Source organism: Bos mutus, chromosome 22 (genome assembly GCF_027580195.1).
Source record: "Bos mutus isolate GX-2022 chromosome 22, NWIPB_WYAK_1.1, whole genome shotgun sequence".
NCBI classification, from domain to species: Eukaryota; Metazoa; Chordata; class Mammalia; order Artiodactyla; family Bovidae; genus Bos; species Bos mutus.
Window position 1 is genome coordinate 4592035 of NC_091638.1, and position 17695 is coordinate 4609729.

Sequence of the window (17695 nt, forward strand, 5' to 3'; positions counted from 1 at the left end):
TTGGTTGCACTCATGTGTCCACTAATAGGAAATAGCTTTTCTTATTGAGACTTAGTTGTACACTGTCCATAAGTCTGAGCTCTCTATGGCAGGCAAGAAACATGCCCATCGTGTCTCTGTTGTCAGGATTTAGCTCAGTGACTGATACAGACTAGACAAATGTTTGATGAGTGAGTGAGTGAACAGTGTGTGTGCGTGTGCGTGTGTGTGTGTGTGTGTGCACATGCATGCTCAGTCCTGTCCAACTCTTTGTGACCCCAAGGACTGCAGCCCACCAGGCTCCTCTGTCCGTGGGACTTCAGAATACTGGAGTGGGTTGCTATTTCCTTCTCCAGGGGATCTTCCTGATCCAGGGATTAAACCCAAGTCTCTTATATCTCCCACATTGGCAGGCAGGCTCTTTACCACTGAGCCACCTCGGAAGCCGAACAGTCGATAGGAATGGTATAAAATATAAGAGGATGGTCTGTTTAGTAAAGTGCCTTGAGTCAAGATATGTAAATCCACAAGTGGCTTTGGCTGGCATCTGTACTGTGTCCCTGAGAGCCCCCAGTTCTTCAGGTGTGCTGGCCCGGAGCCCAGGATTCCGTAGAACTGGGGAGAAACAGATTTATGTGTGCCTTTTTTGTCCATCTTCCAGGAAGTCTTGGTGGCATCCTTTTAACTCAGTGTTGAGTCACAGTAAGAATTAGACTGATCACTTTCCCAGTGATATATTTCAAGAAAATTACAATTAATTTATGTGCCAAAAAAAGCTGGCATTGGTGATGGAAGTTAATAGGTTTCAAAAGTAAAATGGTTTATCTCCTTTGAACACCTACAACCCTCTGTGTACATCTTGCTTGCTGTTTTTCTACCAAGCTCATGATTTTAATACCAGAAATACACGAAATGAAACAAGCTGGTAGCATCCAGATGACTTCCTTCTCCCTGCAAATAGTGATACATCAGTTGTCATGGTCACACACACGCACAGACTTTCTCCACGGTATTCTTAAGGGTCTCAGGGCACCAGAAGTTCTGCAGTCTTCTCAGGCTGTCTTCAGAAAGACGGACTAAATAAACCTGGGATATGCCATCCTTCACTTAGACTGACAGGATTTACATGTACAGCTGAGTTTGTTTTCTTAAAGAAGGTACTGGTGTAGAACCGAAAGCATCCTCTTTCTCTATTCCATGTGACATGTGCATGGCTTTACAAAACCAGTTTCCTGTGAAATTTACATCGGACAATTTTGGAATACAAGTAGATTCGAGCAAAACAGCTATGTAACAGCAACATTTCACGTATCAAGCTGTCATTTTTTCACTCCCTCTATGTAAAGCATATAGTTTGAAGATGTATCCTCATGTAATAGAGGTTAGAAGAAAACTAGTCAGGTGTGTTTTTCTTAGGAACATGAGAAATTTTTGTTATGCCAGCCTTGAAAACAGAACTACCTTTGGGTCTTTCTCAAACTCAGTAGGATGAAAGGATTTCCATTCATAAAAAGGTAAATTGTGCTTCCACTGAATGCCTGTAGGAATCTACCCAGTGCTGGCTCCTTCACCTTGATCCCTTAGAAGTTATGAACCAGCCTTTAAACACATTGCTTTTTGTTGGAATCTCAGGTCTCTGAGCCAGATAGATCGGGATTTGAATTATCTTTGGATTTAACAGCTGTGTGACCTTAAACAATTGAATATCTTCTTTTAACCTCAGCTCTGTCATGTAAAATAAGGACATTAACCAGACAGACAGACAGGGGCTGTTTTAAGGAAGAGAACCATAATGAATTTCAATAACTTTAAAGCCTAGTGTATGGCACAAAGTAAGCTTAAAAATAATATGAATCCCATGTGTGTGCTGTGCTCAGTTGTGTCCGACTCTTTGTGACCCCCCTGGACAGTAGCCCACAGGCTCCTCTGTCCATGGGGTTTCCCAGGCAAGAACACTGGAGTGGGGTGCCATCTCCTCTTCCAGGGGATCTTCCTGACCCACGGATCAAACTCACATCTCCTGAGTCTCCTGCATTGGCAGGTGGATTCTTTACCATTAAGCCACCTGGGAAACCCAAAATGAATCTTATAACAACAAATAATTCATGTGACTTGATAATAATATTAATCCTTTGTAGCAATTATTATCTTAGTATGACTGTGTCCTGTGAATATTTGGGACATACTTACGTTACCAAGTCTAAGCCCATACTGCTTGCTGTATGACAAGCCAATAAATCAAGAGATGAGTTGGTGGGGACAAGGAATCATGACTTTATTGGAAAGCTAGCAGCCTGCGAAGATGGTGGACTTGGGTCCCAAAGAACCATCTTACCCAAGTTAGAACTCGGGCTTGTTTTATATTAAGAGGGGAGGGGGGGGTGATTGGTTGTTGCAAACTTCTTGGTGCCAGAATCCTTTGCTCTTGCAGCTGTTCTGGTAAATCTGGTCATGATGTTCTTTTAAACCTCCAACAAACAAATGTTATTCACTGTTCTGTGATTTTTTTTCTCTCTATGCAAATGAAAAAGTGTTATACCCTTAAGGGTCAGAAAATGGGCAATCCTATATATTTCAGGCTATTGGCAATATCCCTAACTTGCAGCAAAAACAATAGAATAAAAAAGTTAAATTAAGAAGAAATGGACCCAACATTGCGTCAGATTTGACCTTTGCTGTTATACTTACATTAAAAACTTTTGTGTTGTTTCACACAGAAATTCAGATTTAGCAGAGCACCCTATATTTTTTTTCAGGATGCACTACTCTCAAGGGACACAGTGATTACCACCTGAGTCCTGTCGCACGATTGCAGTAGTCACCATGTGTGGTAGGCGCTGAGGTGTCACTTACACTGAGCCCAGTGGGAATGGTTGCCCTTGAGTGGAATCCTTTATCCTTAACACCTTTATGCCTCATTCGACGACACATTTGTGTGTGCCCCCAACATGCCTGTGAGCCTCAGCAAGGCTCAGCTGTTCTGGGCAGAAGACACAGAGATGGTTTGCGTGTATTCTGTATGTGTATGTGTTGTAATGATCATTCCAGAAGAAATGAATAGGGTGCTGTAGCAAATGTATGGCCATATTCATACCCGTTCCAGAATTTCAGTCGTTTGAAGAAGAACTGTTGTCACTGTCCACAAATCAAGTGATGACATTCTGTTCTAAAACCCATGGCATCAAAAGCCCCATCGGAGAGGTGAATGAGACTGAGGAAAAGGGGTGTATTTTGTTTGCAATATTGAGTCTGTTTCTCTATAGTTTTGTTTCCTGTTCTCATTCTTGACCGTCAGGACTCTGAGTACAAAACCATACGTATTTGTGATATAACAGTACATTACAATAAAACTATAGAGAGAGCTCAATATTGTAAAATGTTAATTTAGCGTTTTCTCACAGGAGAAACCATCCCATCAGGTGATACTGGGCTGAGTTCAGGAGGTCCTGTGAAGGGAGAAGTCAAGCAGAGCCAGGACCCCGCCTGGCCCAGGACTACACACAGGTAACTCTGACTCAGTCACTGAGACTCAGGGCGCTCACTTAGCCCTTCACAGCTCACCTCACCCCTGCCTTAAAGAGCAACACGTGACCCCGTGTTCAGGTTGTCCTGAGCCTTGGACACGATTTTCCATTCTCTGCTAAGTGTGTTGTCCAGAACTAACCTGTGTCCCCAGTTGAACTTGGGGATAAGAACTCCAATTGCCAATGCTGTGCTTACATGAAATCTGAAATAATGAAATCCTTCTTTGCAACATGTGTTCCTTAGGGAAATTGTTCTTGTTGATTCTTATTTTATGGAAATTGTTCTTATTGGTGCCTCAGGGGGAAAAACTGCTGGATGCTCTGCTCCGACTCCATCAGTATGTAAGAGCAGGGGAAGAGAAATCACCTTCTCACTCTTAGCAGAGGGAGAAGACAATTGAAAATAGAGGGCAGCCGCCTTCATTGGTTAGCAGATAAGACAGAGGATATCTTTACTGGGCACTATTTAGGGGTGAAAGCCTACTTCTTAGTAGTCTTTCTTTACTTTCCCTTTAATGGTCTCTAATACATTAGATGCTTCTAGAGAAAAGGGAAGACTCTGGCTCTCTTTATACCTGGTCCAAGACCATGTTTTTGTGGCCAGGGAACAAGAAGGTCCTATGTGAAGGTCAGAGCTAAGACTGCTCTCATATTTTTATGGCAAAACAGATTTGACAAAATTAACACTTTGTATTAGTTAAGATTCTTTAGAGAAACAGCCAGTAAGGTATGTGTGTGTCTGTGTATGTGTGTGTGAGAAGAGTTGTATTTCATGAAATCTGCCTGATTATGGAGGCTGACGAGTCTCAAGATCTGAGGTCAGCAAGCTGTGCTGGAGACACAGTAATAGCCAGTGTTTCAGTTTTGAGTTCAGAGGCAGGAAAGAAATAGGGTCCCAGCTTGAAGGTGGTCAAACTAAACCTGAGGGAGGATCAGCCTTTTTCAGATCTTCAGCGATTAGAGGAGGCCCACTCACATTAGAGGGGGTTATGTGTTTTATTCAGTAAACAAATTAGTTTAAATGTTAACGTCATTCAGGAAGCACTCTCACAGCTAGATTTAGAACAATGCCTGACCAATTCTCTGAGCATCCTGTGGCTCAGTCCAGGTAGCAGATGAAATGAATCATCAGAGAAGTATATCCAGAATGGCTGGTTTCCTCCAGATCTTGCCGAGAGGAGCTGAACTCCTAGACCATGCATCAAACAGGCTGATGACGTTACTAGAAGGGTAAGAACATTTGTGTGCAAAGTTAGTGTGAAACTAATTCTAAAACCTCTGATACCTTTAAGGGCAGCGTGTTAATTCAAGAGGCTCTGACTCCATGTTTTTGTTTTTGGGGAAAGGGAAAACACTTTGTTTTTATTATTATTAATTTTTTAATTGCTGTAGTATTTAAAATAAGCTCGTCCATTAAAAAGTAATACTATCACAATATTTTAATTATCCTCCAATTAAATAAATTTTAAAGAAAAGCAATTGCACCTTTGTTTCCACATTGACTTTTCATTCTACTAGTGAGATCCATTGAATAGCAATATTTATTGGCAATCCCGAGAATTGGCGTACTGTAGAACAAAGGGTACTATCTTGATCTTGATCAACATCAAAAATATCACTTATGATGTCATTTATTCACTTACTTGCCATGTGTGTTTGGTACCCTTCTTAAAATATCAGAATCGATTTTCTCATTTGCAGACTGATGATGGTAACTCTTGCCAATCTACTGCCTAGGAGTGTTAGAAAGGGCCATGTAAAATAAAATAAATGCCCCCAAACACCTTAAATACTGTAAAACTCTGCTCCGTTAAGGAATAATATTATTATCTGTACTCTATATGAACATCCCCTTCGATGTGTTTTAAAAATATTTAAAATCATATGTTTGCTTTAGAGTTGTTTCAAACATCTTCAGGATATTTCAGGATATTTTGTCACCGCTGCTCAGGACAATTCATCCTGAGACAACTTTGTCCACTTAACAGTTAAAAGTGACTATTAATTGATTGCACATAATGTTGTGCTTAAAGAAAAAAAAAAAGTTTGATAGTATATAAAGTAGGCAAAGACTGGTAACTTAGTGTAAAATATTATCATGGAAAAAATAGAAACATAGTCCCCTAAATCAGTGTTATAATTTGATCTACCAAATAGTACTTGTTCAAAATGAAATACATACAGAAATAGAGAGTAAGCATTTAAAACTTTTTATAACAATTTCACATTAGCATGACATTTAATCCAAATGTAATTTTGATCTGTTGAACATGGCAATAAAAATTGCAACTTGCATTTTGTGTCTTTTAATTTTGTTCTATTAGCTTTGGCAAATATAAATATTTTACAAATATCAGTTTGTGACAGATTGGAAATTAAAACGGTTCCCACCACAGGTGGCTTGAGAAACTTCGCTCTAAAATCTCTGATGCCAATAACTACTTCCTGAATATTTAAATATAATTTCAACAAGCATCAATGTTATCAGATTGAGTGTTGAAATCTTGTTCAAAAGTTGCTACCTTTTCTAGAATCATGTATATATAATAGCTGTGTTACGCATCCAGCAAACACAGACCCAGACGTGATATTTGATCCTAATATGAGCAATAATGTTGTCCTCTATTTGTCTTCATTTACTAAGCTTCCTCAAAATGTTCTGAAGTTGTTCCTAACTACATTAAAAAAGTGAATGAACACCAATAAATCTAACACCAAAAATCCATGGAGAGTGAAGTCATGAAATGAATATTTACATATCCTTACATAAAATGGCAAGGTCTCTGCTCCCATTAACAATGGGAGTTCTAACTTTTTCACGATATTTTGACGAAGCTAAATAATAAATCAAGAAGTCCCTATACCGATGAAAAGATACAGACAGACCCAATGGAGGAGTTATATGCTGACACAGTCAATTACATGTAATAGATGTGTGAATTATCGTCATGTACTTTTTCAGATTAAATGCTGCAGAGGGGTCATTCAGTGATGGTATGTGAGATGCCAAATAAGGCCAGGAACCCCCTTTTCTTGGCTTAACTTTGTGTCTAAGCTAAGTAATGAATAAGCAGCAGTGAATAAAATAAGATATGCAGAGATATTCTTTTCTGTACTAATATTTCTTTGAACTACACACTCTGTCTACTGTTCTCTGGAGTTTACGATGAAAGGCAGTATGAAGCGTTGGGAAGAACATTAGACCAGGCATGAAGGGACATGGGTTCTATTTCCAGCCTGTTACTAATTAGCTGGGTGGCCTCGAGTAAATCATAAGCACTACTCCAGTCTCTATCTTTCCCCCATCTGTTAAATGATCTGACCGGATGAGGTGCCCCTTCAGCTCCATTCTGGAGCTAAATGATCATGAAAAGTTAAAAACAAATTGGTAAAAGATTCTAGAGTGTAGGTATCATATGAGTTATTGTTTTTTGCAAATTTAAAAGGCATATTCCTTCAGGTTCACAGTGACAAAGAGCCTTTCAAAAGAAACGGTCTGTTTACATAAATCTGATACATAAATAAAAATTTAAAATATAGATGTATATATTATTTTAAAGTTCATTCTATACAGAAATTAATTTCTCTTGTCAAGTCAACAAATATGTTGAAGACTTGTATTTCAAAAGAGAGAATGAGTTAATGAATAACACTGCCCAACACTATAGTCTTTCTGTGAACACAAATCAAGGAATGACACTCTCCAATTCTGTTTTGTCTCTGTGAATACAGATTAGGAGTTGGCCTTGCTCTTTGAATTTGGATTCAGAAAGTAGCTTCCTGGGCAGTCTCTCGTGTATAAGCTCTGTTTATTGCACTCCGTTTTGAGAAGGTGCAAGTAAATAAATCAGGATACACTGGTCTAATGCTACTTGAAAAATGAAAAGATTGTACAGAATGCTGGCATAGGGGGATTGTTTGCTTATGGTGGTTTATCCTCATTTAGGACAAAGGGGTGCAGAACATTGGGCAAATTCCCACCCGTTCCTGGGACTGCCGTATGCTGCAGTCTGCTCTCTGGGCTAAAGCAGAAACTCCCACTGGGACTTGAGTTGACCTGGAAGTGTAAGCTCCAAAAATCACACTATAAGAAAGTTATTCTTTTCTCAACTCTGATTCTTCCCAGGAAAAAGACTCTGTCTGATCCTAGTGTGGTCAATACCTCTCTTAATTACATATCTCTTCTGTAACTAAGAGAGAATCAGCCACCAAGGTCAAAATCTTCTGCGAAGAAGCAATATCTAATATAATTTAATAACATTAATTTGTTACCAGTTTTGATAGTAACCTACTTATGCGAAGTGATCCTGGCCTTTTAGCTACGCAAGCAACATAATGTTGTCTTTTTAAATGGGTCTACTTAAGCCCAAAGGTATTCTGATGTAAAGAAAAGTTTTAAGAAAATAAAATCAGTACATGGCTGGCACATTTTCTAAGATTTTATGCAAATGATTACAGCGTGGATAACACTGGACTGGACTAGTGGAAAAGGCACTGAGATGGAAGGTAGAAAACCTGACTAAATTTACTTTGAACCCTGTCGCTAATTATCAAATTGTCTTCAAGTAAGATGATGAAAAGTTCGTGCCTCCATTTCCTTATTATCCAGTAACTATGATGCTATTTGCTTACCTGCCTTTGGAAAGATGATATGAAGATTAAAATTAAAGGATGGGCAGTACAATAATATAAAGATGGAAGTTGTATGTAAATAGGCTTGTTATTATGTATCTGAAATACCACTTTTTTTTAATCACCCCCATTAAGGGGTGAGGATCATGTCACTTAAGGAAAAATAATATCTCTGCTTTCTCTCTAGGATCATACCATTAATTAGTGATGTGTGTGTGAGAGAGTGAGAGAAACTGACCACAGTTATATAGTTTCTCCATTTAAACTATATTCCCAAATGCTAAAGTTGTGTTGTATTTTTTGATTGATTGCATATTTATTTGCAGACATTTCCCTGGTGATCAAAAAGCTTGAAAACTAAACTGTGTTTCAAAAAGAACCTAATAATAGATCTTATTCATCTCAAAGCCTAATACAAATATTATGACCTCCATGAATATTTAGAACTGCTAAATATAATGGAGTTTAGTTTCGTGCCAAAATTGTTTCTTGACCTGTAATAGTAATTGGAATCTTGTTCATTGTGCTTAAAACCTCAACTATCTACAGAAGATATCATCTCTTCACAAAAGATATTTTTACTGTTATATCATCTCATTTGCTACAGACTTCAGAACTGCTTTTCCCAATGTGATTGTGTTTCTTGTTGTTTTAGTTAAAATATAATAGTTCATTTAAGTATCTGAGCTGTTTTGATATTAACTAATCACATCAGGTTTTTGGCTGTGCATTCCCTTGTAGCTCAGTCAGTAAAGAATCTGCCTGCAGTGCAGGAGACCTGGGTTCGATCCCTGGGTTGGGAAGATCCCCTGGAGAAGGAAATGGCAACCCACTCCAGTATCCTTGCCTGGAAAATCTCATGGACACAGGAGCCTGGTGGGCTGCAGCCCATGGGGTCGCAAAGAGTCGAGTACGACTGAGCAACTAACACTTAATCACATCAGGTTTTTGGGTGTGCATTATTTTGAGACATATAACTAAGTTCCAACATATAAATTCAGTCTGTGAAATAGCAAATGTTCGTGTACTTGGAAATAATGCTGGCAGGTTGTTGGATTTCCCATCCTATTAAAAAAGCTTATTTAAGCACTAGTACTGCATCATAGTCTCATTCACGTGTAAATATTTAGTTGTGTTCTGTGGCAGTGAGCAATCATCAGAAATCACCTGAAGGGCTTGTCAAAACACAGGTCATATGGCCCACCCTCAAGTGTCTGATCCAGGGGTGGGTCCTGGGAATTTACATTACTGGCAAGTTCCCAACTGATGCTGAGGCTGATGATAAATGATGTTCTAGGACCATACTACTTTTCCCCCCATTGATTCAGTGGAAAGCAATATAGTAAGACAGGAAAACCTGCAAACTTGGGGGATATCTCCCAGGTTTCAGTCCTGGCTTTGACGTTTACGAGCTATGTAACTTAGACAAGCCATGGCTCAATTTTGTCCTCTTTAAAATAGTAACGATTATATATACTGGGAATATTGAATGAAATAGTCTATATCAGGGTTTAAAACAATGCCTAGTGTGTGGTGAAGGGCTTCCAGGGAGCACTAGAGGTAAAGAACCCACCTGCCAATGAAGGAGATGTAAGAGATGTGGGCTGGATCCCTGGGTCGGGAAGATCCCCTGGAGGAGGGCATGGCAACCCACTCCAGTATTCTTGCCTGGAGAATCCCACAGAGGAGCTTGGCAGGCGATAGTCTATAGTGTCGCAAAGAGTTGGACACGACTGAGGTTACTTAGCACGCGCATGCACACATGACTATGAGCACTCTCTAAATGCAACATTAGTAACTAGTGGTGAAGGCAATTAGAGTGGTTATAGAACCACCAGCTAATGGTCATAGAACATACGTGTTTACCTTTGTTCAACCGCAATAAAAGTTCATTAGTCTTTTCTAAGGAAGGCTGGACATAAAGCATGGTTGCCACAGATGACATTGTTTCTATGAGAAGCGTTCCAGCCCATAGGAATTCAGTGAAAAGAAACACTGCCCTCACTGAAAGAACTTGAGCAGAATGTTGGAGACTGGACTCTAGATGGCAATGTAAGGGAAATGTATCCACAGTGTTTCTCAATATTCAGAACTTACCGCGTGTGTTTCTTTTTTCCCTTAGCAACAAGAGCAAGACCCAACAAACCTTTACATCTCAAATCTCCCCATTTCTATGGACGAGCAGGAACTTGAGAATATGCTGAAACCCTTTGGACATGTCATTTCCACAAGGATACTAAGAGATGCTAATGGAGTCAGCAGAGGCGTTGGCTTTGCCAGGTAAAACTCCTGCTCTTTCCTGAGTATTCACTTTTAATTCCATCCCTTTCTAGCATTAGAATAGTGCTGGAATGTAGAATATTCAAAGAAAAGCAGATTATCAAACTACTCTGTATCTTTGCTTTGAGTTAGATAATTCCAGTATAACTATAAATATGTTGTTCTTGCTAAAATATGTACACAGAATGTTTCTATCTGTCACATGTCATAATGAAATGCCTGACACTTTCCCAGTCCTCTCTATGCTTATAGATCAACAAAACCAGATGCTGTCAATCTCACTAAGGGTCATAAATGCTCAGAACCCCAAAGTCAAAGACCCCATGGGCTGAACAAAGCATCCACATGATTTAGCATTGATTTCCAAAGAGCTAGACGGTAGAATTTCTCAGCCAGGGGAAGAGAGAAGATTCAGAGAAACAGGAATTGTTGGGAAGTCCCAAGGAACTCAGAAATCTAAGAGGAGGTGAAGAGGGCATTTGCATTTAAGAGGCCCTTGCCGCGAGCTTTTGATGTTTTAATCAAAACAAAAAAGAACAAATTGCACTTTTCTCATTGTTGGAAAAAGATGAGTAGTTTTCTTTTTAACTTTTAAGGGAATGTTTACCAAAGGGGATCTCAGCCAGAAATGGAGTTAAAATGGTTGTACCTGCTGTGCTTTCATGAAAAAACAAAGTTAAGGAAACTGCAGAGAAAAAGAAACTGCTCAATGGCACAGAAGGAAAGGAAAAGCTGTGTCTCCACAGCTGGGTGTGTTTATGTGTCTTCAGCGGACTCAACGTGAATGAATGGATGGATGTTACATACCATCTGGAAGCCAGCCCCTTACAGACAGGCACGTCTGCCTGTGGGGAACCCTGGCATCTCTTGGAAAAATCATCCCAAACCAAGTTCTGTGAACACACTTGGAAAGATAAGAAAACACAATTGTTAACTAATCTCTACCTTGACTTCCTGGAGGTCATGGACCAAGTCTTAATGTCTACACACTGTTCTACACGTACTAGCCTGGGAGACCTCTACCGGATGCATGTCTTATGATTTGAAGAGAAGTCAGCAGAACGAAGAACATCTCCCAGACTTGAATATATTCATGAGGCTTTCAAGTTTTCAGAACATTATTAACTGTTGATTTTAATGGTCAAGGCAGAGCTAATCGGACCACCTGGGTCTCTGAAATTTGCCAATATAATCATTCTTGGAGACGGTACCAGCTGCTCTTGGAGGCCTGGCATTGCAGGATTCACTGAACGCCTGCTATGCTCCACTTCACACAGCGTATCCCTGTCCCCCCAAACCTCTCTCTAACAAATCAGTGTGTGCTCCTGCTGAGAAAGAAACGTTTCAAATTCATCAAGTGAACACCTTTTCCAAGAAGATCTATGTCTTTTAAAAATTTTTTTAAGCAAAAGATTTTTGGTACAAAGTATGAATATATATTTGGAGAAGGCAATGGCACCCCACTCCAGCACTCTTGCCTAGAAAATCCCATGGATGGAGGAGCCTGGTGGGCTACAGTCCATGGGGTCGCAAAGAGTCGGTCACGACTGAGCGACTTCGCTTTCACTTTTCACTCTCATGCATTGGAGAAGGAAATGGCAACCCACTCCAGTGTTCTTGCCTGGAGAATCCCACGGACGGGGGAGCCTGGTGGGCTGCCATCTCTGGGGTCACACAGAGTTGGACACGACTGAAGCGACTTAGCAGCAGCAGCATGAATATTTTAGTTTGTTCAGACAGTCATAGCAGAATTCAACAGACTAGGTGGCTTTAAACAACAGACACATATTTTCTCTCAATTCTAGAGGCTAGAAGTTCAAGATCAAGGTGGCAGTAGGGGTTGGTTTCCTCTCTGCGTTTTGTATTAATAGATGGTCTTCTTTTCCTGTATCTTCACATAATCTGCCCTTTGTGTGTGTTCTTAGTCTCTTCTTAGTGTCTTCCCATCAGTCAGATTGAACTAGGATCCACCCATTATATACACACAATTCATAATCCAGTCTCCTGGAATAAACCATAATGGAAAAGAACATTTAAAAAAGAATGTATATATGTGTAAAACTGAGTCACTTTGCTGTGTAGCAGAGATTAATATAACAATGTAAGCCAACTACAAGTAAAAAATAAATGAACTTAATACAAAAATGTTTATCTATATATACACACACACATCTTTATTCATCTATTGTTGATGGACACATAGTCCTTTATATGCCTTGGTCATCATAAAAACACTACTATGAACATGTGGGCGCATGTATCTTTTTGAAATAATGTTTTTGCTTTCTTCTGATGTATATATATGAATGGGATTGCTGGATCACATGGTATTTCTGTTTGTAGGTTTTGAGGAATTTTCATTCTGTTTTTCCGTGTGTGTACCAACTGACACGCCCACAGTAGTGCACAGAGTTCCCTTTGCTCCACATCTTGCCAACATTTGCTATTTGTGTCCTTTGATGATAGCCATCCTCACAGATGTGAGGTAATGTCACATTGCGGTTTTGATTTCCAATTCTCTGCTGATTTCTGGTATGGAGCATCTTTTCATTTGTTTATTGCCCATCTCTACATCTTTTTGTGAAAAATGTCTATCCAGGACTTGTGTCCATTTTAAAATCTAGTAGTTCAGTTTTTAGATATTGAGGTTTTTTTTTAATATTGAATTTGTATGTTTTGGATATTAAGCTCTTATCAGCCATATCAGTTGCAAATATTTTCTTCCATACAGAAGGTTGTCTTTTTGTCAATGGTTTCCTTTCCTGTGTAAATCTTTTAAGTTTAATTTGGCCCCATTTTTTCATTTTGCTATTATTTCCTTTGTCTTAGAATTATCCAAAAAAAAAAAAAATGCTGTGATTTACATCAAAGAGTATTCTGTGTTTTCTTCTAGGACTTTTCATGGTTTCTGGCCTTACATTTAGGGCTCTAATACATTTTGTATATGGTGTGAGAAAATTTTCTAATTTCATTTTTTCTTACATGCAGCTGTTCGGGTTTCCCAGCACAACTGTAGGTGAACTGACCATTAGTGTGTGAATTTACCTCTGGGCTCTATTCTGCCCCACTGATCTATGTATCTGTTTTTATGCCAGTACCTCACTGTTTTGATTTCTGTAGTTTTGTACTATAGCCTGAAGTTAGGGAACATGATACCTTCCAGATCTATTCTTCATTCTCAAGATTGTTTTGGCTATTTGGGGTCTTTTATGCATCCATAAAAAATTTAAAATTATCTGTCCTATTTCTGTGAAAATTGTTATTGATATTTTGATAGGGATTGCATTGAATCTGTAGATTGCCTTAGGATGCAGAGTGATTTTAACAGTATTAATTGTCTCCCAAGCTCTTTGATAATCTTTGCAAACATTACCTTGAACTGTTTCTCAGGTAGATATCCACTTAATTTTTCTTCTGGGTTTCATCTTGTTCCTTCAGTTGGAATATGTTCCTCTGTTGCCTGATTTTTCTTAAATTGCTATTTTAATTCTGTGTATCTGGTGGGTTGGTTGTGTTTCCCAGCCTTGCAAGAGACATCCTGTGGGTGGTCTGGTAGTCACGGCTGGACCCAGTCCAGGTGATCGTCAGGCCCTGCTCTTTAGAGAGGCTGCTGGATGGCAGGGATGGGTCATGAGGTGGCCAGTGGCAGAACCCAATGGGGCCCTGGGGCTAGCGCTGGCTCCCTGATGGGTGAAGGCAGGGTCCAGGGATCCCAGGACTGGTGCCTGCCTACCAGTGAGTGAAAGAAAGTTAAAGTGTTAGTCATTCAGTGCGTCTGACTTTTTGTGATCCCATGGACTGTAGCCCACCAGCCTCCTCTGTCCATGGGATTCTCCAGGCAAGAATACTGGAGTGGGTTGCCATTTCCTCTTCCAGGGAACTTCCTGATCCAGGGATTGAACCCACATCTGTCTTGTATGTCTTCTACATTGGCAGCCAAGTTCTTTACCACTCTCACCACCCGGGAAGCAGCAAGTGAAGCCAGGTCCGATGGCCATGCCATCTCACCGGTGGGCAGAGCCGTGTCCTGGGGTCTGGCCGTAGGGCCCAGGTGTGGTTTCTGAGAGAGCTTGCTGTGGGGTGTGGAGGGTCCTGAAGCCTGTGTTGGCCTGCTGGTCTGTGGGCCTGGACTGGCACTGACCTGCTAATGGGTGGGTGAGTCCTGCCATAGCAGGCGGCAGGGCTTTGTCGGTTGTCCTGGGACTGATGCCTGCCCTCTGATATGCCAGGCTGGATAGCAGAGTCCCTGGCTGCTGGTTCTTAGGGATTCCAGATCTAGTCCCTGTGTGTTAGAGTGAAGCACTGGGCCCCAGGATCTCATTTAGACGGGGATATGTCCAGGTGTGGCTGTGGGCTCAGAGGTTCTTGCAGCGCCTGTTTGCTGGTGGATGGGGCTGGTCCCATCCCAGTTAGTCGGGCTCCCAGTACTGCTGCCAACAGGCTGGTGAGTTGGGAGAGAGCTGAGTCCCGAGGCTAATATACTAGAGGGAGGCTTCCACTACGGCACATTCCAGCACCAGTGTTATTAAGGCACAAAGAGCTCCCGGCTTCTGTATCCACAGGGGGCGGCGCAGTTGCCTCCTGTCTCTCCAGGGGATGCTCCAAGATCAGGGGTTGGGTCTGACTGAGGCTCCTTTCAAATGACTGCTTCAGCCCTGGTTCCTGGTGTGTGTGAAATTGTGTGTGCTCCCTTTAAGAGTGGAGTCTCTATTTCCTGCAGCCCTCTGTATGTTCTAAAAGCAAGCCGCACTGGCCTTCAAACCCAGATGTTCTGTGAGCTCCAGCTTGGGGAGTCTAATCTGGGCTTCAGACTGCTTGCTCCTTGGGAAGAACTTCTGCAGTTGTAATTGCCGTCTTATTTACGGTTATCCGTGCCCACAGATGGGCACGGTTCTGGACTATGTCATGACTCTGTCCCTCCTGTTTCCTTCTGGTTCCTTCTGTTTTTTTGGTTTGATATTTTGAGTTAATTATTGGTTTATTATTATTATTCACATTTTATAATTATAGAAAAAATGAGGGCAAGAGAAGTTAAAATCCTATATAAAATCTTACAGAAGATAGACGGGAGAACCTACCTATAGGTTCAGGTACAAATGAACAAAAGCCCATGTTCTCAAAATCACAGGGATTATAGTTATTTTGGTGTGCATCTAGGAGGAAGTGAGCTCAGGGATTTTTTTTTACACTTCTATCTTGGGACAAAATTCCATATGTGGTTCTTTTTTTCTTAATTTATTTATTTTTAATTGAAGGATAATTGCTTTACAATATTGTGTTGGTTCTGCATGTGTGCCCTCCCTTTTGAAACTCCCTCCCACCCTTTCCCACCTCTTTAGGTTGTCACAGAGCCTCAGTCCAAGTTCCCTGAGTCAGTCAACAAATTCCCACTGGCTGTCTACTTTACATATGGTAGTGTATATGTTTCCATGCTCCTTTCTCCAGAAGTTCTTGAGATCCTGAAATTCCTTCAACTCGAAAGAAAACCCCTCATTATTATTTTACTTGCAAGCTATACATTCATCTTCTTTGAAAATCACTTCTTCAAAGTAAAGGTGGTATCTTCGTTTTATATTTAAACCACTGGACTTCAAAGCACTGATGTGAACACCAGCAGGGTGCAGAGACAGCACAATTACAGGCTTTTTAAAGTTCCAGAAGCACTAGATAGTGTCTGAAATTACAAACCTTTTATTTTATTTTATTATTTTGTTTTTCCATTCTTGTAACATAAAACAATTTTGTAAGATCCACCCCGCTGCAGGCAGCGTTTTATAGCCAAGTCATAAACTCCTACAAACAAAAGTTTATGGTGGGAATGCGGATAGTCAGACAGTCGAGAGCCACTGCTGCAGAGCTGGCGGTGCCAACAGGCTACCTTGCCTTCCAGCATGAGGATCTGAGCATAAATCAGCCCGAGTCTAGAGGGACAGGACTGTGTGTTCACGTTATCCATTTCCCATTTCCAGAAACATGAGACCATTTGTCTAACAAAAATCACATTGAAAGAGTGTTATGAGGGGCCAGGAAAGAGTGACCCAAAATGGAGAAGGGATGAGGAGTGAATGTTCACAATTAATCCAGCTTCAACATCTGGGAACATAGACCCTCTTTAAGGAGTGCCTTTACTGTTCCCTCGTGAGCTAGAGAGCGTGAGAGACTGCTGAGCACAGAGACCTTTCTATTTTGCAGTTTTTTTCACCTCTCTCAGTCCTCTTAATTTGATTCTTATGGAGTTTTGTTTGAATGACTTTTAACATCTGGGCAACCCTGTGTTCTATCGCTTCCTACCAAATGGGCAAGTTTTACAAGTAAATCATTTCAGTTCTTCCTTCTTTTCACTAAGTTAAAAAAAAATCATGGTTATAGGAAGACAAATATCAGCCTGACTATTAAAAATCAGGATAAATGGATTAAAATATTGTTTTTGTAGTTTCTTTTAATTACTTTAATTATCATTGCAATTTTGTTCACTTTTTTCCTCTCCCTGATACTGCTTACTCCTTATCTTTTCCCACTGATAAAGAAAATAAAGAAATTTTTTAAAAGTACAAGGCAAATGCTAATACTGTCTTTTTAGGCAACTCTATGATGCTTTAAAATTACCATCAAGCTTATCTAAATGTGATTTTATTGTCTGGGATATGTTTTGATTCTATCTACTTTAATTGTATCTTTGTGTTAATATTTCTCCCTTGCTGTTTTGGCAATTCATTCACCATCATTCTCTGAAATGCATGGAACTAGGAAATCAAGTTTGAGCAGAGAAAATCTCTAAAATGTAAACTTAGTGATTACTAACCTCCAAACTACAGCTGTGTTTGCACAGAAACAGGTTAGAATTGTGTTTGCTGAGGTTGAAAAGAAGGAGGACTGTTATTCCTTTTGGTAATTTTAATTCCTCTCTCAATTGCCAGCAGATGTGATCCAAGGAGGAGAAACCCCCTGGTCCACCCTCTAGCTTCTTTATCTCTATTCTTGTTTTATGTGCTTGTCTTCATCTCTGTCTTCACATTGCCTCTGTCTTTCTGTCTTTTAACATCAGAAAATCATGGTCATCGCTAAAGAAGCCAAAACACTGCCCTTGCTTTTCCATTTATTTGGTCTCTAGGTTTCAAAACCCAAACCAATCACTCTATCAACTAAATAAACAAATGGCTTAAATTGCACTGGATAATCTCTGGGCTTCCATCTTGCTGCATACATGATTTTATAAAAACTTAGAGAAGGAGAAAAACCATACAGTTTCTTGTTTTATTATGCTGAAGCTAACATGACGT

At 40.2% G+C, this 17695-nt stretch overlaps 1 protein-coding gene across 11 annotated transcripts in view; it reads left to right on the plus strand.

Moving 5' to 3' along the window:
* The window catches only part of RBMS3 (RNA binding motif single stranded interacting protein 3), an 804674-nt gene that overhangs the window by 491905 nt on the left and 295074 nt on the right, over positions 1-17695 (plus strand). For all 11 annotated transcript variants that reach the window (XM_070360554.1, XM_070360553.1, XM_005901197.3 and 8 more), the window contains one exon: positions 10258-10415. In XM_070360554.1, coding sequence (XP_070216655.1) covers positions 10258-10415 — 158 coding nt within the window. The remainder of the gene's footprint in view (positions 1-10257; positions 10416-17695) is intronic.